Genomic DNA, 25,525 nt, shown 5'->3' on the forward strand with positions numbered 1-25,525 from the left:
GTCCCTTTAAGTTAAGTGACATGTATCCTAAGTAAGATTTAGCCAAGTTACAGAGGGTGTGTAAATGACAACAAACAGTGTACTGTAACTGCATGAACGGCATAGTAATAATAGCTGATTTGATGCCACATTCAACGCAGGAGGCCCCACGTGCGTATCCCACAGGTCAGTGCAGTGTTCTTTAGCTTCCATGGGATATGGGAGCAGAAGACCCACCAGAGTGCCTCTTTTTAGGTACTATGACACTGGACACAGCGCCTCACCTGGGCTTATGAGGTTGCTAACGGCATCCTAGAGGACTCGCTGGCAACATGTGGCGTGGTCCAATTATTCACAGATACCAATTGTTTTGGGCTGATGGTAGGGTTCGTGTATGGTTCAGACCCCATGAAACCATGGACCCCAGTTGTTAACAAGGCACAGTACAGGCTGGTGGTTTTTTGACACTAATTGCACTTGATTACATCTGTGTGCATATTTAATATCATATAACACTGAATTACTACTGACATGTCTAATTGCAGTATGGGCACAGTATTTGTTCTATTCACAGTATTAGTTTATCATGCAGCACTATTTAGTGATACTGATTACTTATTGTTTGTTGTATAATTGGCTGGATGTATAATGAGATTTTTCTATGTATAATATAATATACAGATACAATAAGGCAGATGTAAGGATGAATGTGCCGCATGTGGCAGCGCCTAGTAGAACTGCAGGTGTGATTGTGTCTGGGTGTGTATGTGTGTGCATGATTGACGGTGATGTCTGAGGTGTTTATGTGCTCAGTTCATCTCTGGCTCCATGGCCGCGACTCCTCTTTGGGCCATTCCCATGGCGACACTCTCTGGGGGTTACAGGGCTCAGTCAGGCTCCTTCTTATGTTTATCAGCTGTGTGTTGAACAAGGTTGTGTAGGGCAGTGTTCAGCAGCTACGTGTCTGCTCCAAAACCTTTATCTGAACAATCACACCTTAGCCCGCACTTCAAACTGAAAGGTACTTTCTCTCAATAAAGAAGGACTTGGATTCTACAGCTGACATGATGAGAAATTGATATGCTCTTGGGAGACTCTGTCAAGTGGATCTTCAGTTGCTTTTCGTAGGTACAAGCGTTCTCCAGGAACTTACTGCTCTCAGAACTGACATTAAATTAAATGAGGATTAACAGCAAATTAACTGCTAAATAACAAAAAATATATACAGCTTTTCTCTTTACATTTAATGTAGTCAGTATGGAAAATTTGATTTTGGCTGAACTATCTCTTTAAAGAACTGGGCCTATTCACATATTCATCTCTTTTGAGGACTCTGCCTCTCTGCCATCATAGTTTGCTCTTGTGTTTTTGTTTATTTTTTATTTATTTAATTTTTTTTTTTAGTTATGTATTTTTTCCTGAGCTAATGCACTCGTATATGATGGAAAAGGTTGATAAAGCAGACGAAAAAGCTAATTATTTAATTTACGATGTTTTTGTTTTGCAATTGGCTTGTCACATAACTGTTAATATCCTGTGTACAGAGAAGCGTAGCAGGAACAAAAACATGAGCATCGAATGAAAGGATTCAATTAATAATACATGATATTGTTGAATCTGCTAATTAGATAAAGTCTGAATGTGACTTACGCTAAGTGATAGAGTTAAAGGGGTGTGTAATAGTTATGTTTGTCTGTGTTCCTGTGTTGTAGGTCACGAGGCCTGCCTAAGTTGAAGGAGTCCTGTTCCCATGAGTCTTTACTAAGCCCAGGCAGTGCTGTGGAGGCTCTAGATCTCAGCATGGAGGACGATGTCTACATCAAACCTCTACACAGCAGTGTGCTGGGCCAGGAGTTCTGCTTTGAAGTACAGCCTTAGTGTTTATCTTCTGCAGCTACTTCCATTCCTACATCCAGATATCCATGACCAGTAAATTTAAGAAACAGTTGGGCCAAATTTAAGCAATAATTGGGTCAAAAAGCTTACACCTTCTTCCTCTTATCAAAGGCAGTTGTTCAGTGTATGAGGGTTGTTTAGGTGGTCAGGTTGGTTTTGCACTGGAGCTACAAGGCTGATGTTACTAACAAGTAATGTAAGCTTATATATTCACTAAGCAATTTGCTAGGTGTACCTACCTTGTATCTACACTCATTTCCATTGTATCAGCACCAGTTTTACAATTACAGGCTGTAGTACATCTGTTTCTTTGCATAATTTGTTATGCCACCTTCACCCCATTTATCAGTGGTCAGGACCTCACAGAATCATCACAGAGCCAGTGGATATTTGGGTGCTCATGCTCAGCACTGCAGTGATACTGAAGTGGTGGTGGTGGTGTCTTAGTGTGCATTGTGCTGATCACCGATAAACAAGATAAAGGTGGAATAACAAACTATGCAAAGAAACAGATGTACTGTAGTCTGTAACTGTAGAACTGCAAAGTACATCTATATGGTAAGAGGAGTGGATAAAATAGTGAGTGTAGATAGAAGGTTGGTGTACTTAGTAAAGTATATATGGAAAGTGTTAAAACTTAATTGCTGGTTTAGTTAAATGTATCATAAATTCACACCAGGCATACCTGGCAGTTCACCTCAGAGCACAACAAACTGCACTGCTTTTCATGTGGCCACTGATGCTAAAAGGGCAAAGATGCCTAAGAAATCACTTGTGTGGGAGCACTTTAAATTATCAGATGATAAGAAAAATGTTCAGAGGAAAAAAAGGAGGTTGATGTACCTTGGAGGCACAAAAAGACTAATGATTCATCTTTTAAAAATTAAGTATACATGCCTTAGATGCGATACTTTTGTTCATTGCGATGAAATCACAATCAGGCGCTTTTAGGGCTGGTGGTGTCAGAGAAGATTCTCTTCCACACACTGTTAGTACTCCGCAGGAGCTACAAGGCAGCAAGATTATAACAATTTAGGAAATTATTATTTTAAATGTACAACCCCGTTCCAAAAAAGTTGGGACGCTTTATAAAATGTTAATAAATGTAAATAAAAACAGAATGCAATGATTTGCAAATCTCATAGACCCATATTTTATTCACAATAGAACATAGAACACCTATCAGATGTTGGAAGTGAGACATTTTACCATTTCATGAAAAATGTTAACTCGTTTAGAACTTGATGGCAGCAACACATCTGAAAATACCATCAGAGATGCAGGCTTTTGAACGGTGCACTGATAAAAAGCTGGATGGTCTGCAGGGGACGGCATCCGTGGTTTCCAAAAAGAATTTCGAATTTTGATTCATCTGACCACAGAACAGTTTTCCATTTTTTTTTTTTAAATGAGCTTTTGCCCAGAGAAGACAGTGGTGTTTCTGGATTGTGTTGACATATGGCTTCTTCTTTGCATGTTACAGCTTCAACTTGCATTAGTGGATTGCACGGCAAACTGTGTTCACAGACGATGATTTCTGGAAGTGTTCCTGAGCCCATGCAGTGATTTCCAGTACAGAATCATGCCTGTTTTTAATACAGTCCTGCCTGAGGGCCCGAAGATCACAAGCATCCAATATTGACCGTTGGCGTTGTCCCTTGTGTACAGGCATTTCTCCAGATTCTCTGAATCTTTTGATGATATTATGTACTATAGATGGTGGGATATCCAAAGTCTTTACCATTTTTCGACGCAGTTTTTCACAGATTGGTGAACCTCTGCCCATCTTTGCTTCTGAGAGATTCTGCCTCTCTAAAATGCTCTTTTTATACCCAGTCATGTGAGTTAGTTGCAAATTGCTCCTCCTGTTTTTATTAGTACCACTTACTTTTTCAGCCTTTTGTTGCCCCGTCCCAACTTTTTTGAGATGCGTAGCTGCCATCAAGTTCTAAATGCATAAATGTTTTCCATTAAATGTTAAAATGTCTCACTTTCAACATCTGATATGTTCTCTGTTATATTGTGAATAAAATATGGGTCTATGAGTTTTGCAAATCATTGCATTCTGTTTTGATTTACATTTATTTACATTTTACATAGCATACCAACTTTATTGAATTGGGGTTGTAGTTTGGAGCGCTATAGAAACTCTCTGTGAAGTACTCATGTGTAAAAATAACCACTCACCAGGTATAAAGGGCTCACGTAGTGGTGTGTATCACAGTCGGTGAGGACTGAAACATTAGCTATGGCCTCTTTTCCACTGCCAGGCCACTGATTTAGTTCTACGTTTATGTCGGTATTGTGCAGCAAATAAACAAAAGTTCAATTCGCCCACACAGACACCAAATAAATAAAAGCCCTGCATGATTTTAAATGTAACAACAATTTCTAAACTGTGCTGCTAACAAGTAGTAGATAGTAGAAGTAGTAGAAGGTTAGTATAAGCTTAATTAGCATGCTGTCTTTTCTGCAGAACAGGTTTGATTTTGAGACATCAAAAGCTGACACAAGTTTAATTAATAATTACTCAGATCAGAGGACGTAAAGTGGCTGGTGTTAGAGGGACAGAAAGTCAAGATTAAACCTGTTCTGTGGTGTTTGAATATGTAGCTTTTTGGCTAAGCTAACAGCCCACTACTGGTTCAGTTTGACTAAATGGCACTATCACAAGCATAGACTATAAAAACGTATATCGGAGAGACCAAAGTCAACTGATTGATGGTGGAGTGACAGAAAGCTGAACTCGAACTTGTTCTTTAGTGTTTAAAGCTGTACCCTGCTGGACTAAGCTAATGCGAGCGTATGATGCCTTCCACCATAGTACAGGCTCTGTTCCAGGGAGACAGTACTTAAAAAGGACTTGTTTATGCTCTAAAACACTTGTTCATCCTCTTAGCATGGGCTCATGTTTGCTTAGGCCATGCTAATGCTAGTGGCTAGTTAGCTGGCTACAGGTGCCAGGTGCTACCCACAGTTGTACAGGCCCATTTTCAATAACTGATGTTCACGTAACACTCATTAAGGGGATAAAGATCCTGAAAGCACACTGAGTGACTAGGGAAAGTTGGAATCTAATGCATTTTGTAGTGTGTGTAGGAATTGGGATGTTAGCAGTTAGCCACTCTTTTTTTTTTTGTAGTTTTTTTTTCCAATATTTCCTGGTTCTGATTTAGCAGCATAGCAGATGGAAAAAGAAACTGTAAGCGGTCTCACAAGCCTGCAACAGCACAAAATGGTAAGGTACTGTCCTGAGAACCATTTGGCTCTACAGTGGAAAAGAGGCCTATGTTTCCATTGTATTGTGTACTAGATATATTTTGAATTGCAGTGATACAGAATGGCAAAAATATTATCGTCTTTAAGGGTGGTTTTGAGAATAAGTAGTTGGGTACTTGTTCAGAAATACCAATGAGCATTTAAAGTAAATGCTTTTCGGGCCACCCTACCCCTGATTTCTATAGATGACAGTATGTCAGAAACTACTTAAGCAAGTCTATTAGAGTTTGCTTAACAACTACATTGACCCAGTGTAGTTTGAGGCAAGTGTGTGATGATTTAGGCTTGCAGTTTGCACAGTGCTAATTGATGAGGTATTAGTTTCCAATGCTCATTAGCTGCATTAGATGCATGCTTCAGAAACCAAACATGTCTTGGCTGATTGACTACATTTGGGTTAACGGGAAAGTTGTGTGAATTCAGCTTTTTGTGGCCGATCCATCACTTTGAAACAATGTTCTGAGAAGGTTATGCTGAATCGTTAATTGTTTTAGGCTTTATGAATTACTTTTAAGGTAGCCCCTTCTTGGTTCATCCTGACTTCTTTTTTGGTCTCTACTTTTTGCAGGTGACGTTCTCAGGTGGGAGTAAATGCTTCAGCTGCTCCTCGGCCTCTGAGAGAGACAAGTGGATGGAGAACCTCAGAAGAACTGTGCAGCCAAATAAGGTGCCTGTTGCTGTCTACTTTTACTTTGCTGTTTTATTTTTACCATGATTATTCTGTTGAATGAGCAGATGAAACAGTGAGTAACTAGGATTTCACCTTTTATTTTCTCTTTGTGTTGCTGCTTATTTTATGGGTCCTCAGGACAATTGCCGACGGGCAGAGAACATCCTCCGTTTGTGGATCATCGAAGCTAAAGACCTGCCACCCAAGAAGAAGTACTTCTGTGAGCTGTGCCTGGACGACATCATGTACGCCCGCACCACCAGCAAGCCACGCTCGGACTGCCTGTTCTGGGGTGAGCACTTTGAGTTTGGCGGCCTGCCTGGCATCAAGAGCATCACTGTTCACATCTATCGCGATACCGACAAGAAGAAAAAAAAAGACAAGAACAACTATGTGGGCCTGGTCAACATTCCTGTGCAGGGCGTAAGTGGCAGGCAATTTGTAGAGAAGTGGTACCCAGTCAGCACACCCACCACCAGCAAGGCCAAGGGTGGAGGCCCCACCATTCGCATCAAGTCCCGCTTCCAGACCATCTCCATCCTGCCAATGGAGCAGTACAAGGAGTTTGCGGAGTTTGTGACCAACAACTACACCATGCTGTGTTCAGTGCTGGAGCCAGTCATCAGTGTGAGGAATAAAGAGGAGATGGCCAGTGCACTTGTACACATCCTGCAGAGCACGGGCAGGGCAAAGGTGCAGTTCACTTTTCGGGACTCTTAAAGAAATGTTTGGCAAACAAAAGTGCCCCATATACCAAATGTAGGACATCAGCCATGTTTGGTGACATGTCGAGACATGTTTGGTGTCTTAACTTTGTGCATTGGAGCTAGGAGGCTAATGTAGTTAAGAAGTAATAGAAATTAACAAGTAAGCCTAACTCGTCACATGCTTCAAACCACCTCATTATCTCAAATAGACTTCAGTATGTGGTTTCTGACATTGTGTGCCATGCTACAAATATATCGATAAAATGGCCAAAAGTATATAATATAGCAAAGACCAGCAGTAGTAGCATTTTTCTGGCCTGTTTTTTTATTCGTTTTTGTAAACATGTTTTGCATAGTTATTCCTTTAAGCAAATTAAGGATGCACCAGTATGAGAGATCTAAACATTTGTTCTCTAAAGGTTATCTTGTTTGGAAAGAATGTTATAAACTGTAATCTCACTTCAGTGTTAAGTAAAGGCCTGTCTTGTCAGATGAGGATTGTGTTTCAAATATAATCTGTATTTGCCTTCTGCGTGATGCACATAACCAGTAACTATTGTGGTCTCCTGAATTCCACAGTGAAATTGTGCTGAAGCTGGGACTTTAAAACTTTGTGTCTGCTGTCTCAGGACTTTCTGACAGACCTGGTGATGTCTGAAGTGGATCGCTGTGCAGATCACGATGTGCTGATCTTCAGAGAAAACACACTGGCTACCAAAGCAATAGAAGAGTACCTAAAACTGGTGGGCCAGAAGTACCTACATGATGCACTAGGTAAGAGGTGATACCTTAATCTGTGAACATGTTCAGACTTGTATTTCTTCGACTGACCCTGTATGGGCCATAATTCAAATTTGGCTGAAATTTGTTGAAAACAAATCAGGTGTTCCTTGTTATCTCAACTATAGTTTTAAACAGGCAAGTTTTTCAGCAGCTCTGGTTCCGGAAGTGAAAATCAGATTAATTTTCTCCATAGGCATTTCAGAAAATCCATTTCATAAAGAGTTTTAAGCATCCAACCCAACCAACCAGCTACAAGATAAATTACAACATTATAAAAAAAAATTTGGACAAAAAAAAAGTTTTGAAAAACTGACAAAAAGGGAAAGGTACAAGACTGTGGCCTTAATCCTTTTTTAAGGAAGGGATTAACTACTTAACCTACTGCCAAGAAGCACAGCAAATAATCGAATGATTATAAACAATCCCTTTCCCTCCACAACAAACAGTTTTCTGACAATATTTGCAATCTTGTGTTTTCTGTCTACTGTTTTTCTGTATAATAATGTTTTTGGTTTTAAATTATTGTTTACATTATAGTTATGTACATATAGCATTTGCTTTGTGTCTTTTTGGTTCAGTGTTTTTTTGTTTTTTGTTTTTTTTAACTAGCAGGCATTGTACAGTGAAGCTTGCTATGAAAGAATGAATGATTTTAAGAATTATATTAATCCTCATATCTTATTGTTTTGAAGTGGTCTCCTTAGACAAATATATCTATCAAAATGGAACTTGAGGGATGAAGAAACTCTGATGCTATATTAATGTGTGTGATTGTCCTAAGAAAATGTGATATTTATGTTTGAGAATACGTCTATTATGTGTGCTTAGACTCTGTGGCTGTAAGACGGAAGGTAGAGGAGAGTGAGAGTTTTTGTTTTAAAACCAGTTTATTTTATTTAATTTCTATTTTTTTTCATGCCTTTCTGGCACTAAACCACATAGTTAAAATTTCCATCGAAACAGCAATGTCTCCTGCTTTAGGATTCTGCATAGTGTATTTCTTCACAAGGAATGGGGAAACAAAACATGATTTAAAAAAAAAAATAAATAAAATTGAAATCAGATTGACTTACAAGATTATGTAATTATATCATGTTATATCAGCATATATGTTATATCTCGTAGCTCATGGTAAATCTACGTTGGGCAGTTAAAGTTTCATGGTCAAAAATCTGATTCCCAATGATGATTAAGAATAGTATTTTTACTTCCGGATCCAGACTTTTCAACTATTCACAGCCCTAGAACTTTCTGTCCAAGCTAGAACCAGTACAAATCATACCATAATTTCTGTTCCAAACTGACCTGAACCATCCCAACACCCTAAGTGCTGATTAAGATTAATTTAATCTTAATTTTGGATATCTTATTATCAAATCATAGTTTTTAATATTCCATTCTGCCTTAACCAATTTATCCATCAGGCAATGATTTGGAACAATCTTAGTGTGTTAGGACAACCTTAATGTGCTATTCTCAAACTGTGTGAGGCTAATATAGTGAAAGTTTAGTTTTCATCTCTGTAATCCTAAATCTGTATTCTTTTTAAATAGAACATATTACATCTAACATTAAAAACAGTTTGTCCAAACTAAGTAAACATCCTTTAGGCTGCACTAATCTGTTCTCTCCTAAATTGATTCACTGTTTGATTTCCTGCATATCCATTGTTTCTCGATCATGGGCCTCATGGATGTTGGTGCTAAATTCTACCAACAACAATGGATGTGTGAAGCCTGACAGATTAAAAATAGCTTTAATGTAATGAAAGTACTCTGGAAGAATAACGGAAGGTGGAAGGTGAGAACCCAAACATGAATTTTTGACCTAATATGAGCCCAACATGTATTTGGGAAATTACATCTGACCTTGACCAAAGCCCATGAGAGCAGACAAATATTTCAAGCTCTAATCAGGACACCATTTTGAGGCAACTCAGGAATGTAACATTGTCAGTGGTGGTTTTCTATCCAAATATAGATTCTAAATAAACCCAGAATTAACCAAACAGGAGCTGAGATGATTGTAATTGAAAGCCTATTTTTCATTATTAAGGGGAGTTTATCAAAGCTCTGTATGAGTCAGATGAGAACTGCGAGGTGGATCCGTCAAAGTGCTCCAGCGGCGAGCTGCCTGAACATCAGAGCAACCTGAAAATGTGCTGTGAGCTGGCCTTCTGCAAGATCATCAATTCCTACTGGTAATTGTAGTAACTACAGAGAATGCTCTTTTACTTATCATTTATTGACTTTCCTCATTGAGATTGTTTATTGCCTGGAAGTGAAAGTGTGGGCCACAGCTGGTGTGTGCATGTGCATCTCACATCCTTGTGCTCTCTTGCAGTGTGTTCCCACGTGAACTGAAGGAGGTGTTTGCCTCATGGAAGCAGCAGTGCCAGTCTCGGGGGAAGCAGGACATCAGCCAGCGGCTGATCAGCGCCTCACTCTTCCTGCGCTTCCTGTGTCCAGCCATCATGTCGCCCTCCCTCTTCAACCTCATGCAGGAATATCCTGATGACCGCACCTCTCGCACACTCACCCTCATCGCCAAGGTCATCCAGAACCTCGCCAATTTCACCAAGTATGCCACCGCACATCCTGCTTTTATGTTGTTGATGTTATATTATATTGAGTTATATTTTTCTGCTTAGCTGCATGTCTTTAAATAACATTTTATAATATTATACTTACAACTAGATTATAAATGTAATTGATATTTACGCATTTCTGGCCATTTCATTAAGTCCTTGTATCTGCACTCTGTGCATTTTATCAGGTCTGTTTACCAAATAGGTGCACTACATTCTACATTTTACAGTTACAGACTGTAGTCTACCACAAATCAGGTGGTTATTTGGGTTGTGGATCAATCTCACACTGCATTGACACTGACATGATGGTGACGTTAGTGTGTGGTGCCTTGGTGTGAGTGGACCAGACACAGCAGTGCTGCTGGAGTTTTTTAACACCTCAGTGTCTCTGCTGAACTGAGAAGTCCACCAAGCAAAAATATCCTGCCAACAGCATCATGTGGGCAGCATTCTGTGACCACTGATGAAAGACTAGAGCAGGGGTGTCAAACTCAACCACTAAAAGGGCTATATTAAAAAATCTCAACAAGTCCGTGGGCCAGCTGCATTTTTATTTCATTAACATTTTACTATGACCCAAACTGGCCATTGTTTATTTACAGTATGCCAAAACTGCAACAGCAAATTAGGCACTGAATACTTGAACCATTCAAAAATAATAATAAAAAAAGGTTTTATATAAAACAATAGACTACATTAGCTACATACAACTGTTAAACCTTGTTAAATGTCCCTAGGAAGTAGGTCTTTTAAGCCTGCCTGTTTGCTTCAACTAGCCGCCTGAGATCTTTTATTTTGTCCCATAGATTGTTGTTGGGGGAGAGGGGTCAGAGCGCACATTAAATTGAAGTGCATACTGGGGATTGTAGTGCAGCTAATGGTGAACCGGGCAAATATTAATAGATAATTAAAATTATTTTGCGGGCTGGATAGGATTGTCCCACAGGCCTTGTGTTTGACACATGGGGACTAGAGGATGACTACCACACACTGTGCAGCAACAGATAAGCTGTCATCTCTAACTTTACATCTACATGGTGGACCAACAAGGTAGATGTGTCTAATAGAGTGGATTGGAAATGGACACAGTGCTTAAAAACTCCAGTAACACTACCATGTCTGATCCACTTGTACTGGTGCAACACTCACTAAAATGCCACCACTATGTCAGTGTCACTCTAGTGCTAAGAATGATCCTCCACCCAGTTAATACCTGCTCTGTGGTGGTGCTGTGGGAGTCCGGGTTATTGAAGAACAGGGTAGAAGGGGGCTAACAAATAATGCACAGAGACAGTCTCTAATTCTAGAACTACAAAGAGCACCTTTGGGTGGGTTCTCAACATTTTGCAACTTGCAGCCCACACAAAGGACCTCAAAAGCTTTCCTGGGCCACATGATTTAACCAATTTGCTCAGTTTGATAGGTTTAGAAAAATAGTTACACAATTGTAGACCTAATTTAACATATCTGATTTTGTTAATCAAGAATCAGAATGTGAGAGTCAGGTGGCTATGGTTAGAATTATAGTACAACTTTTTATAAAGTTTTATGAAGTTTTAACTTTTTTTTTATAAAACATTGTTAATAAACACACACTGCCAATCAAAAAGAATTGCTCAAATGAATGTATGTTATACGCCAGGGGTGGAACCACACCTCTAAAAGTGGAGTGTCAACGTCTGTCTGTTGGGACGCTGCATGCTTCTCATTAGGTTTTGCTCAGACTTTGCTAGCTAACATCTCTCAAGAACATTGGTGCTTTGCTAAACATCGGTGTTCTTCAGAGATGTTGGCTAGCTAGCAAGGTAGCAGTAAGACATATTGAAATATTATAAGACATTTGCTAATTGTCACATAGTATGGTAAAAGAACTTTGTGCATTTTGTGCAGAACTTTGTGAACTAAGTGTGTTAGTTTGTGTATCACAGTAAAAACAGTGGTACAAATCAGCAGTCCTCCTATAAACACAATCTCACAAAGGTTTCATTGTTTGGGAAATATTCCACCCCTGTAGCTGAAACTGAGATTTTGATCTTCTGATTTTTCAGTCCCTTTTAAATCAATTCTGAAAATCATTATTTAGAAATCTAAAAAGCACAATCTATATATATTCCTTAATGGTACTGTGCTTGCCTGTAATGTTTTTTTTTTTTTAAGATTTGGTAACAAAGAGGAGTACATGGCTTTCATGAATGACTTCCTGGAGCATGAGTGGGCAGGAATGACCCGCTTCCTGCTGGAGATCTCAAACCTCGAGTCCATCTCCAACACTCCGGGCTTCGAGGGCTACATCGACCTGGGTCGGGAACTATCTCTGTTGCATGCTTTGCTGTGGGATGTGGTGTCACAGCTAGACAAGGTAATACACTGCGTGAATTGCACTGCAGTAGTACCTCAGGCAATACGTTGTCTAACCAAACTTGTGCCATATTATATGCTTCAGATGTACTTGCAGCTGTAATTAATAGTTATACTCAAAAGTACCCACATTTCCTGGTTGGCACAAAAAATAAACATTGTACAGTGTTTTGGTAATTTATGCTTAGGCCCTAAGCCAAATGGGAATGAAACAAAAGAGCACACTAATTTATTGCCTTGGGGTATTGCTGTAAATGCCACAGTGACTGGCATGTTTGGTTTGTGGCAGCGAGCTCTGTGCAAATGTACTGATACTTTTTTTCTCTGTACTAATTAGCTTACCTCTTAGACATGCTGTGTGATTTCTGTTGTATACATTGACTTCATATTTAATGTTTACATTCATTCTGCGTTGAGCAATAGAGTGTGAGCATGTGTAGTATACATTCTGTTGACACAGGTTGCAGGTTTAAGATACTTATTTCTGGTTGAAGTGTGATGTGATGGCAGTGGGCATGTAATATGATGCAGTACATGGACTCCCCCTCATGGTTCTTCCTTTTCTAACTCAACTCTAATTCATACAAGACTTTGCCCTCAGCCTCCTCACAGCCTGATTATGTTTTGGCTGCATTAATACCTCCCTTTGTTATAATGTTTGTCTTCAGTCATTAGTTCATTTATCACAGCTCTATATGCACCTTGTCACACACGTAACTGCCTGGTGATATTTGTCCTTGATGCATGCACTGAGTTTGCCTTTTTATTGATTTAATTGGTTTTGGAATGGCTTATCATTTTTGGAAGCATGTTTTTTTTTCCATTTATTCCTAATTTGAAGTGATTTTGTTTTTTTTCCTCTGTCCCCCATCCTTCTCTCCTTTCTCTTTTCTCTTTTCTTTTTCTGCTTGATACACTGTGTCTCGGCACCAATGCATTATGGTGCCTCTTATGCCAACCCACCAATTCCCTTTTCTACCATCTGCCCCCTCAAAACCACTCGGGGTGTCATGTGCTCACCGTGGCCCGAATGAACATGGCAATCCCAGGGTGACAATTCCTTCCTGCAGGCAACGGTTGCTAAACTGGGGCCCCTGCCACGTATCCTCGGAGACATTGCATGCTCGCTGTCCAGCCCCACACCAATTCAGCAGCAGCTGAGGCACTTCGAGGAGCATAGCTCTACCCACAATATCAACAGCAGCATCTCCTCAGGACTGCAGAGAATATTTGAGGACCCAGCAGACAGGTAGATACACTGCTAATATTTCAAAGTAATGGCTTCATTATTAATAAAATAAAATTCAACAGTTTTATTTTCATGGACAGCGACTACACCTAAGTAAACCTGTGAAAAGCACTACTATAATATGGAAAAACGTGAGAAAGGCATTCATTGCATTCATAGGTGCTGTTTTATTTCGCTCCTGTTTTTTATGTTCAGTGAGTCTTATCTGTTTTGCTTTACAGTGAAATCCTGAACATCAGATCTCCAGTCCAGGAGCACATGGAGGTTTTGGTGAGAGTAAAACCCCCCTTACTAGGTCAGCAGCCCTCTCTGCACAGCATGAGCTTCTCAGACAAGGAGGAGCGAGAGAGTCAACTCCCCAGCGGCCGCAGCGTCTCCCTCATGGACCTCCAGGACTCACATCTTCTCCAGGGCCCTGCTGGGCCCCTTCCTCTCCATGAAGCCTCACCGAGGTTAGGTCGGGTGGGCTCCCAAGCATCCATCGGTCCCCTGTCTCCCCCGCCCACCCACCTCCACCATCCCCAACAGCAGCAACAGCAGCAGCCCCCTCAAGAGGACAGCTTGCCCCAAAGTGCACCGCAGGTGCGCCAGCCCCTACACCAGTCCCTAAGCCAACAGCGCAGCCTTCAGCCACTCTGTTTCCAGAACCCAGTCTACCATCTGAGCAACCTGCACACAGCACAGGCGTGCTCAGCCAGGTCCCTGCCACCCAACTCTAGCTCTGAAAACCTGAGCACCACAGGCAGCTCTCGTAGTGCCAGCCCTGGAGCCTGTGGCCCCATGCCCAGAAACCGCCTACCCTCTGCTGCTAGCAGCTTGGACGAGGAGAAACCAAGGCACAAGAGGCCACAGAGCGGGGAGGAGACCCTGCCAGCCTCTAGTGGCCCCCACCGCTGGCCCCTTGGAGCCAAGGCCATGGCTGAGGCCAGGCAGCAAAGCACTGGCACAGCACACATTGTGAAAGTGGAACAGCAGAGTCGAAGCCACGTAGCAGTAGGGAACGGAGGGTCACGCCTCCCCAGGTCTCTTCCTCACAGTGCTTCACTGCGCAGCAGCAGCAGCATCAACACTGAGCCCCTGCAGCAGAGCGGAGGGGGCTCCAGACAGCAATCAACATGCTCCCGGGACAGCCCTGGCCCCAGCGGTCGCTCTAACAGACAGGTATATGCTCTCTGAAGGGTTGCTTCCTGTTTCTACTGGTGCGTTCATCATCAGTGTTCACACAATGTAAAGGGCTGCTAATGTTTTTAGGTAAAATTAAATTAAAAGATGTCAACAATATGCGGATGTAGGTTTACAAAATCTTCCCATTTCCTAGACACAAACATATATTAACACACAATACATTACTTGTCAAGAGCTAAATCAGAAGCCCAAAACTATGAAATTTGGGATGGGCATTTCATGCAAAAATATTGTTCGGATTTATAAGGCATGAAAATAGCTTAAAAAGTCAAAAACAAAGGTGTCTACATGCATAGCATTATTTTTGTTAGGACTGTTGTTTGCACTACACGTCTGCCGTCACACAATGATGAAGCTAGCCACTGACCATTGATCTGTGAAAGTGAACTTTTGCTGGGTTCTTCACCTTTAAATGTGTATACAGATTAGAACCTCTGATCAAACGATGCTGACTCTTCACTGCCCTATGGTGCATTGTAGAGTTCAGATATCTCATGGTTTTTAAATTTGAGAACCTAGCAACCTGGTCATAGTCAGACTCCTTGTTTGTGTGTATGTGTGTGCACTTGAAGCAGGTGCAGTCTCCTGTGGAGTCGGTCACCATGTCTCCAGTTGAGAGGACAGCAGCATGGGTGCTGAATAATGGCCAGTATGAGGAAGATAAGGAGGAGCAAGTCCAGAGCAGAGAGGACAGCAAGCATGTGGAGAAGGTATGCATCGACCTGCTATAGTGTCAGAGGTTTAATAGAATATACAGTTTACTACACCTGGAAATAACTGCGAGAGTATGACTAAGGTTTTCACCTTATAGTAAATGACACCCTATCTTTGGTAGAGCCTTTTTCATGCTATTCCTAACTGTGTATATGAGCACTCTGAGGATCCTCTCTCTCCCTTTGCAGTATGAGCAGGAGATCTCTAAGCTGAAGGAGCGCCTGCATGTTTCCAGCCGCCGGCTGGAGGAGTATGAGCGGAGGTTGCTGGCGCAGGAGCAGCAGCTGCAAAGGCTGCTGCTGGAATATAAGGCTCGTCTGGAGGACAGTGAGGAGCGCCTGCACAGACAGCAGGAGGAGAAGGACAGCCAGATGAAGAGCATCATCTGCAGGTGTGTGTGTACTGATGGCGAAACAGAACAGATTATTATTCTTTAGGAATACAGTCACAATCTGGTCTGATTTTGTTTTGACCTTGTCAAAGTTAATGCAGACTTATTCTTTCTTGGACCTTTCAAAAATAAAGTTTTCAGGAGCAAAATCTGTTGCTCTGCCCTTTATAAAATATGAATTAGAAATTAGGATAGATGTGTTATTTTTTTAAAAAACAACTCATCTTTGTATTTTAATTGGTGGAATGAAACATTGTTGCCAGACTGATGTCTGCAACTAATCAATTAATTGAAGTCATAATAGACCAGCTACTAAATTATGAAAATAGTCATTATTGCAGCTCTACAATAATATAATATTGAGTAACTCATCATCTTAGTAACAAACTATTTTAACCTCTCATTTTGAAAGTTGTTACAGCAAATACATGTTTGTTAAATCATGCTGGGTTTCATGGCTGCTTCTCTTTGAATAATGCACACTAAAGTGGCTTGCGTACTAGAAACTCTTGGTTTGTTGAGAATTTGGGTGAATCACTCACATAGGTGTATGCAACATGTGTTCATCCAGCTGTGTCAGCTTATTGCCAACATTTTAATCTTCTCTGCTTCTACACATCAGGTTAATGACAGTAGAGGAGGAGCTGAAGAGAGACCATGCGGAGATGCAAGCAATCATAGATGCCAAGCAGAAGATCATTGATGCACAGGTACAACAAGTCTGAACCAAGACTTGTATAACTGATGCTAGATAGGCGGCATCTGTACTCTTGTAGTAACAGTTTAATTCTAGAACAGTCTGACATGTTTAACTGAAGATAGTGTTCGAAGGATTGGTGTGCTAAAGGCATGGGCAGCGTGCCAAGCCATAGGCTTGGTGTGTCTCTTTGAAGCTCACACTGTGTAGAAGCAGAGAAGCTGCTCACTGGCTTGTTGTTACTGTGTTCTGCTGAACTGCAGGTGCCTAAAGGAGCTGAGGTAATACAATCAGGCAAGTACTACTGCACTCTGCCACTGCTACAGGATGGCTAGTCTTGTGTGAGCACCACCGAACCAAGCACCTATGCCTGGCTGCAATCCTGCTGGGTGTTCTAGCTTTTAGCCCTGTGTTTGATTCTCAAAGGAGCGCAAGAGTGTAGACCATGCAGAAATGCTCCTTAATGTTTCGGTTTGTGGCCAGATGTGTGACAGGGAAGGCTTTAACAGTAAATCTCCAGACAGTTGCATACAGCTTCATTTGGCCATCCACATAATGACATTTAATTAAGCTACATAATCGTTGTCTTCTGAGCACATCCAACTACCCAGTAATGCTAAAATGCAAAATATAATTGCAAGTGGCAATTTGAGGGTTCAAGCACAAATATGCACAATGAGGCCTTCTACATTTTGGGCCTGTGAAGCCTAAGGTCTATTGCAGTTTGGACATCATTTACAGAGAAAGAATAAAAAGTGAAAGTTCGTCAAAAGGTCTAAATTTGCCATAAATTATGAGCAGTACTTAAAACACAAACTAATTTATAAAAACCAATGGGTAACCGGTGCAAAGACTCTGAAACTAGGATGATGTGAAAAAAATGGAGCTTTGGTTAAACATGCACTGCTCAGTTCTGAACATACTGCAATCTCTGCATACTGTTATTTGGAAGTCTAGCCAAGAGGGCGTTACAGTAATCTAACCGTAAGGTCACAAGCACATGAATCAGCTTCTCAGCGACACAAGTCAGAAAGGTCTTGAAATATTCCATAGGCAGTAAAAAGAAGTTTTACAAACATAGAAAATATGAGAATCGAATGATAATGTAGGGTCAAGATTCCTCACACATGATGACAATGATAACCATTTACAGCGAAATTGTCAATTCTGTGGTTATTCTCACCTGGCTGGAACTGCCAATGAGAATAACCTCACCTTTAGTATTATTCAGTTGCAGAAGATTTCCTCCCAAGGTTACACACTCCTTATGCCCAGTCAAATAGGCATAGACCGGTTTAAAACATGGCCTGCATGTGCCACAAAAAAATAGCATGGTTGATAGGCCATATATCGAGGGCTGCACTCAAATCCAGTAAAATAAGCAGGCTAGGAAAACCAGAATCAGCTGCCAATAAAAGATCATTAACCACCATCATTAACTAATGCTGTTTCAGTACTATGAAATGTACTATATCCAGACTGAAAAACTTCATACAGCATGTTAGATTCCAAATATAATTGTAACTGGCTGGCAACAACCTTCTCCAAAACTTTGGGTAAAAAAGGTAAGATGGAGATTGGCCTGTAGTTGGATAAAACAGAAGGATCAAGATCATATTTCTTCAGCAGTGGTTTTCTTGCCATTCCGTTTTAAAAAGCAATGGTACCACACCCTTTGTTGACGATCTATTTATAATACATGTAACAACAGGGCAATCGCTTGAAAACAAACTTTCAATAATGAAGTAGGATGAGCATCTAGAGCAGATGTAGAGGACTTCAATTTAGACACCGTTTGGAGAGGGGTGTTGAGTTATACTATTAATCATTTCCAATGTTATGTAGCTTTGTTTAAAAAAATCAAGAAAACGACAACAAACATCAGTGAAGGGAGCCAAGCTGGGTTCTTTAGAATTGAGCAAGATGGCTAATTATAGAAAATAAATGTCTGGGATTACTACTGTTTCTCTTAATTAGACCAGACTAATGTTTGGACCAAGCTTTTTTTAATGCTAGAGAGTATTTGTGCTGGTGTTCTCTATAGGGCAAGTGGTGGACTACTACAGAAGTTTTCCTCTATTTGCGTTCAAGTTTGCCACCCTCTGCTTTCAAAGCCCTAAGCTGAGAAACATACCATGGGGATGAGCAAAAGAAAGACATAGTACGAACTTTCTCAGGAGCCAGCTCATATTAAAAATATTATTTAAAACTCGATTGTATGGTTCAACAGAGTCATCATGTGTAGAAGCATGAGAGGCAACAAAGAGGACAGTAGTTAGTGTGGCTAAAAGATAATTCACATCAATATTTCAAGTGTACAGAAAGTTGTTATGGCTGTTCTTATGAGAATCTGAGTGTACAGCAATGTCAAGGCAGACCATACAATGATCAGAACCCACAATATCTTAAATCTGTACATTCATATCAGCACCACCACTTGTAATCACAAGATCTAGCATATGCTCTTGTTTGTGCGTAAGACTGTTTCAAGACCAGTTCCGTAAAGGTTAGAATCAAAAGCCAGAGACTAGTTTGAAAAATGTGGTTCACAAACTGTTATGTGACCATAATTAAAAATTTGTACGTGAAACATAATATGTACTTGATTTCAATGAATGACATCCTCAAAGGGCCAAATTTTGTAACTTTGTGTTATTAGAAAGTCCCTGCAGAGACACACCATTTAAGTTTCATAACGATTGGTCGGTGTTAAGCCTTTTAAATACCTGCTGACAGCTAACTAGTTGATGGCAGCCATAAGTTTTATCAAGTCGACCTTAGGAACTCACATATAATCTGTCTATAAGATGCTGCTTGCAAATTTTCAGCTTGGTTGGATCTCCAGATGTTGAGAAACCGTTGTTTAGAAGTTACAGTGCCCCTTAACAGTGTGCATGCACTAAAATTGATATACTATTTTTTTGGATGAAGCATTCTCAAATTTTTTGGTAATTATGAATTATTTCAGAAGGATTAATTAGCATATGGCAGCCATTAGGGGTGCGGGAAAAACTCGATTCTTAGATGCATCGCGATGCGGACGTGAACAATTCTGAATCGATTCATTCAACGTCAAAAATCGATTTTCTAAATATTTAATTTATAACTTAATGTTGACGGAATGCAAAAGGCTGAACTGGAAGTGGGAAAGTGCAGCGCCCGGACAGTCTGTGGCGGCACGTAACAAAAACACTACTGGGGGAGCGAGAAATTCAACAGGCTCCCTCTGCATTAAAAGCCAGGTTAGGTCAGGAGTCTCAACACAAATGATAAGAAGAGCCATTTTGCCTTTCAACGAAGTCAAACCACCTTGGGAGCCACAACATTTAATGCCCAGTATGTCTCAGTATGGGATAATGTCCTAGTATGGGCTAAAAATATAAACGAGAGCGCAGATTTACTTCACCCTGCTTTAAGCTTTAGCTTTAGTCGCTTTCCTCCCATCTCCGCCAGAAAACTTTTCTTCAAAACTAGAAGAGTTTCTTGTAAAATGTCTCGGCATGCGGCTGTTTTATGAGGCTGAAGTCGCTTCTCATTCGCCAGTTTCTCGTTCTAATTTTCCTGTTCCACCTTAAATTCTGCCTTAGGCGCCGAATGTAACTGCTGCACCATTTAAGGTGGAACAGGAAAATACGAAAGAGAAGTGAGTTCATTTTCGCAACTTTTTAGAGAAAGACAGTCTCTCAGCAGATTTAACCAACCGCGCTGCTTGTAAATGCGAATAAGTCATCCAAATGTTCGTCTTAATCTCTGTTTTTTCGTTCGCTACTGGCGAGGCCAGACTTCGGGGCTATGTGACCTGCTGTCTGCTGTCTGTTCTCAGTCGTTGAGAACCAGGGCTTTCGCGCTATGCTGCACACTTTGGAGCCGAGATTCAGCGTCCAGTCTCGAAAATACCCCCCCACTCTCTACAACGAGACCAAAAGGGTGGTTGTAACGTACTGCGTGGACACCCATTGCCACTGGATCTTATTTCAGGGCAACAGCGCATTTTATTGCAGATGAGTGGCAGCAGCGTCTCTGAATGAGAGCCTTCTAGTTCACTTGCCACATCACTTCCATTTGACTTATTAATAAAAGATATTTTAGATAATTAAAGCAAAGTATTTGTAATGATCCGTAATGCATTTACATTATGGATCATTACAAATACTTTGTTTTAAAACTACCAAGTCCTCAGACAGTAGGAAGATAGAAATCATGCATAGAGAAAAAAGATGCATCGAGATGCATCGATAATCGTTTTATAATCGCATCGCAGCCCTCTGAATCGTAATCGAATCGAATCGTGAGGTGCCTAAAGATTCCCACCCCTAGCAGCCATATTGCTTACAAAAGTCAACATTTTTGATAATTATTGAGGTTCAGGGTCTTGTGAATTTTTTGGTGATAGTTACAAGGGGATTGAGCAAAAACCTGCATATTATGCAAATTAGCAAAAAAACTAAGGTGGCAGAACTAAATGGTCCAAGGAATCAGGACATATTTATGTCTCTAAAAATTCTGGTTTAAGAGTTACAAGGCCAAACGCAGTAGCACTCCTTTAGGCCAGTTGAGCTCATGTGTGCTCCTGAGTAGTAGGAGGGAGTACTATATATTAACCAAGTTTCATGCCTGTACAACTTATGGTTTGGTCTGCATAATTTGTTTTAGTGGAGAAAAGAAGAAGAAAAATCATAACAAAAAACAATAGGGTTCCAGCACTGCATGCTTGAACTCTACAAAGCTTTATACATGTTTACAAGTTTCAAGAAGAGCATAGATCAGAATAAATTACTGAAATGCTAACATATAACATAATAGATCTTAAGCTCATATTTAACAAAAATTGAAAAAAACTGTTACCTACAAAGAGGTCATATCTAAAAATGTATGAGCAAAACGATGATTTGTTCATACTGTTTCATCCTATTATTATAACTGTATTGTTGAACTTTAAATAGGTGAATAATGTGCTGAGGTGTGTAATGTTGGGGAATGTGTGCTGACTAGGGGCACTCTTAGCAGGTTGACTTAATGGTATGTGAAGCTTGAGCATTGGCTGCTATTCTGCCCAGCCCTCCTTCAGTTCCTTCCATATCCCACCATCATGCATCACTTGCAACCTCAGCCCCAAACTCTGCATCTAGTCACTGGCCTTCACTATTATTTGATTACTCTTAACAAAACTTAACCCTCGTTCTTTTTTTTTTTGTTTAACATAGTTTTTGCTGCCTGTCATGTGATGAGTTTATTTCAGATGTTAGTCAGGCATTTCTGCTGTCTTCAGAAAGTGCCTCATGCTTTTGTTGCACCTCTGAAGGCTGTTCTCTTACACCGTGCATAAACACGCACCTTCCTGAACACATAAGAGCTGCTGTTGATCTCTAGTCCACACCATTCCAAACAGCCATCATTTAGCTTATTTGTTTTATTTTCTGATTATGTTTTAATTCAGCGATTCCCAATCTTGGTTTTGGAGTAGTAGTGCCCTACTTATTTTACTGATTTCCCTTTTCTAATATACCTACATCAACTGTTTAAGTGCTTGTTAATAGATCGATGCATGCTCCACCGACAAATGTGTTGTTTCAGATTCTTTTCTGGTAGACCTGTCGCGATTATTGCATAACTGCTTGATCGCAATTATTTGAGCTAATCGTGATGATTTGTGCTGACCGCAATCTTTTCCAGTTATTTTATTTCAACTCCAACCAACATTTTATGAATTGCGTGCATTTTCATCGCAACAAATAAGGTGAGACAAATAACTGAATGAGCACAAGTTTATCTTAATTACTGTTTAGTGGGAAAAAATGTCTTTCCCCTCTTTAATTGTAATGTAGCTGATCGGTCAAGGCACGTTTGGTGGAAGCTTACACGGCTTAGCGTCATGCAAGCTACATTCGTAAAGCACACTGACTTCAACATGCAAACTGCGAGAACGCACAAGCAAACTATTTTACATGTCATTTGCGAACAACTTGTCACGTGTAGAGTATCTAAATATCAACGCAACAGTACTAGATGGCACACATTAACCGACAATGTAAAACGGTTTATAGCCAAAGAAATGCTGCCATTCAGTACTGTAGAAAAACCTGCGTTCAAAGAATTGTTGCAGAACTGCCAGGATTCAGGAAGTTGGGGATTTGCAAAACGGCAATCCCCAACTTATACAACCAAGTGAAAGACGGCATTCTCATAGCATTCCAAGAAAAATTGAAACAGTAGCTACCAAAGAATGCATTTGTGGGCAGAGCATGGATTAGTTCACTTGTTGTATCAGGCATGTAAGAACGGAGAAAGCACCAAAACATGCAGGGCAGGTGTCCAGGAACAGGATTGGGAACCATTACGTTAATGCATTAGGTGTAAATTGTTCTTTGAATTTCTAGAAATGTATACTACTTAGTCAAATTATTATTTTTTTTAAACATTCTTGTCTTATACAGGGCACTCTGACATGTCTATGTGTGTTTGTTACAGGAGAAACGGATCAGCTCCCTGGATGCTGCTAATGCACGGCTCATGAGCGCCCTCACTCAGGTCAAAGAGCGTTACAGCATGCACAATCTCCGCAACGGCCTCTCGCCCACTAACCCCACCAAACTCTCCATCACAGAAAACGGAGAGTTCAAAAACAGCAGCTACTGACCGCTGCTTGGACAAAGGGTCACTGGCACTGATTGATCAAGCTCAGGACTTTGGACTAAGACAGCATGCTGGCGGCCATGTTTTCCGACTACTACATAAAACAGTGGCAAGGAATGTCTGGCTATTAATGTATGTAAATTGTATCTTTAATTGCTCCTGTACAGTGATTATACTGGAGATACAGGAGTGTTTTAAATCTGTGCAGAGGTTTAACTGTCATGCAGAGATGGTGATTTTTGTGTTTTATAAATACTGATATTCCCATACATGGGGATTAAGATTGCAGTCTAAAAGATTTTGTTAAGAAGTATTGTTTAACTAAGATATGATATATTGAGGAGATGTACATATCATAGAATGGAGTTGTTTTAAAAGAAGATGCCAGAAGCACACAGAGAACAGTCATAGCCATAAATGAAGTTGATAGGCAAAAAAATTAAGGCATTTTTATGCATTCAGTTTTCTAACTCAACTTTTCTGTGTTTTTAATTGTTTTCAGTCTTCTCATAAAGAGTTATTTTGCTTTTAACCTGAAACTTTAGGTCAAATCTAACAGGCAGTCAACTGGCAATAACTGGCTGTTTCAGAATACACAATTTGCACCAATAGAAAAACAAAACCAAAAGACATGAACGGGGCTGGATATCATTCTTTTTTTTTTTTTTGACATCTTGGCTTCGATACCCATTCCCATGTGATACTTTTTCTGATAACTTTTTAAAATTACAAATAGAAAGTGGGTGTGTCTTGCAACAGAAATGAGCGTGAGGTGCTGGAGGTGGATGTAGTTCGTCTGCAATCCACTGTGGTCAGTAATTAGGAAACACTGATATTCAAAACATGTCTAGTGAATGTAATTTAGAGAGCCAATCAGCAGTTTAGATTTTAGATTTTGGGAATAGGCTTACTGATTTCCTGATGCTAGTAAGACTTACTACTTAGCTACTGAAATTTGGTATTGAATGACATGGAATACTCTTAAGTACTAGTGTAAGTAATTGGGTCAGTATCATAAAAGTATTGAATTTTGATACCCAGTCCAAGAAGTCACCAATGATTGGTGACCAAGGAAAAAAATGTGCTTAATTTGGTCAAATTTAACACTTTTTTCTGTTAGGTACATTTCCTACTTGGTTCACTAGGAGAATAGATCACTCGCTTCATATGAACACACTATAAACTGCCTTGATCTGGGACCAGATGTATAAACTTTCCTGAGTAAGGGTGCTGATTTAGCATCAGTGTTTTCCTTTCGAACCTTGCATAACGTAATAATTACAGTGTCAGAGCTAACTGATCGCCAGCACGCTTAATTTCAAGATGTTTTATACATAGGGGCCCTTTACTCAACCTGTTAGACTACAGTGTTACTTCAACATCACTTTCCTCTTTTCTCATACCGGGTTAATGTTCCTTACTGGCTGCTGTTACAAACCAAACAGTTTCCAATTCACTTCTCCCTCAGTCAGCGTAAACTATATTTTGTAGCACAGACCTTGACTGCTTTTGCAGTTTTTCACTGTAATGCAATTTGTTGGTCAATTTCAATTTGTAAGTTGTGAGTTGTGAGGAATAAAGATGGTATGTTGCGCCATGGAACAGGCTTTCTTTTTTTTTTCTTTTTTTTAAATAAAGAATGATGATGATGATAAAAAAAAATAAAATGAAAAAAAATATATCAAAAGGTTAGGTCAGCTAGATTTAAAGCAATTTTAATTTGAACTAGTAGTGTTGGCTACCACAACCAGAGATCAGGCTAATGTAACGTTATCTAATGTTAGTGTCAGCCTAGGACAAAGTGATATATACTGTTTAAACAATTTCTTGTGGTGTAGGCTACTGCACACCAAGCACCAATTTTTTCTACAGCAACATCAAAATCTGTGCTAAACACATTGAAAGCATACCATTACTTGTAGAAACTTTAGTTTAATATGACATCTGACAAAGAAATTCAGTAAATCCAGAGGAGAGCTTTGTATTACTTTAAATGAGTAAATCCAGTGTTTTTGTCATGTTTTGTATCATCAGATTCTTCTCAAAATTAATTGTTTGGAGGTTTCATGGTGGAGTTACAATTTTTGGACAGGTTGTAACATGAGAGGGTGAAATATAATGGCTAGGGTTGTGTTCATTAGTAAGAATATGCTGATTTAACAAGTCCTGTGTGGACACTTTGATGTTTAAATCATTAGAGAAACTGGGTTTGCATTAGCTGTGTGCTAAAGGGTCCTACCAAAAGTATTTAAACTTATAAGGCAGAATGATCTCATTTTGAGTGAAAGAGAAAAAAATAGGCCAGAAAAATAAGAAAATTATTCAAATCTTAAATCATGTAATGCAAGTCAGACAATGGACTGATGAAAATAATAATGGAAAAAATAGTACATT

The 25,525-nt window shown here is 40.0% G+C and overlaps 1 protein-coding gene across 5 annotated transcripts in view; it reads left to right on the top strand.

Moving 5' to 3' along the window:
* The window catches only part of rasal2 (RAS protein activator like 2), a 125,870-nt gene extending 101,137 nt beyond the window's left edge, over window positions 1-24,733 (top strand). For 3 of the 5 annotated variants that reach the window (XM_036596067.1, XM_036596063.1, XM_036596068.1), the window contains 13 exons: window positions 1,692-1,845; window positions 5,723-5,821; window positions 5,963-6,517; window positions 7,161-7,305; window positions 9,370-9,514; window positions 9,658-9,894; window positions 12,062-12,263; window positions 13,312-13,511; window positions 13,733-14,672; window positions 15,269-15,406; window positions 15,599-15,801; window positions 16,424-16,511; window positions 22,967-24,733. In XM_036596067.1, coding sequence (XP_036451960.1) covers window positions 1,692-1,845; window positions 5,723-5,821; window positions 5,963-6,517; window positions 7,161-7,305; window positions 9,370-9,514; window positions 9,658-9,894; window positions 12,062-12,263; window positions 13,312-13,511; window positions 13,733-14,672; window positions 15,269-15,406; window positions 15,599-15,801; window positions 16,424-16,511; window positions 22,967-23,134 — 3,274 coding nt within the window. In that variant the 3' untranslated portion in view covers window positions 23,135-24,733. The remainder of the gene's footprint in view (window positions 1-1,691; window positions 1,846-5,722; window positions 5,822-5,962; window positions 6,518-7,160; window positions 7,306-9,369; window positions 9,515-9,657; window positions 9,895-12,061; window positions 12,264-13,311; window positions 13,512-13,732; window positions 14,673-15,268; window positions 15,407-15,598; window positions 15,802-16,423; window positions 16,512-22,966) is intronic. The other 2 variants (XM_036596065.1, XM_036596066.1) reach the window with 2 other exon arrangements.
* The last annotated feature ends 792 nt before the right edge of the window (window positions 24,734-25,525 follow it).

Source organism: Colossoma macropomum, unplaced genomic scaffold (genome assembly GCF_904425465.1).
Source record: "Colossoma macropomum unplaced genomic scaffold, Colossoma_macropomum, whole genome shotgun sequence".
NCBI classification, from domain to species: Eukaryota; Metazoa; Chordata; class Actinopteri; order Characiformes; family Serrasalmidae; genus Colossoma; species Colossoma macropomum.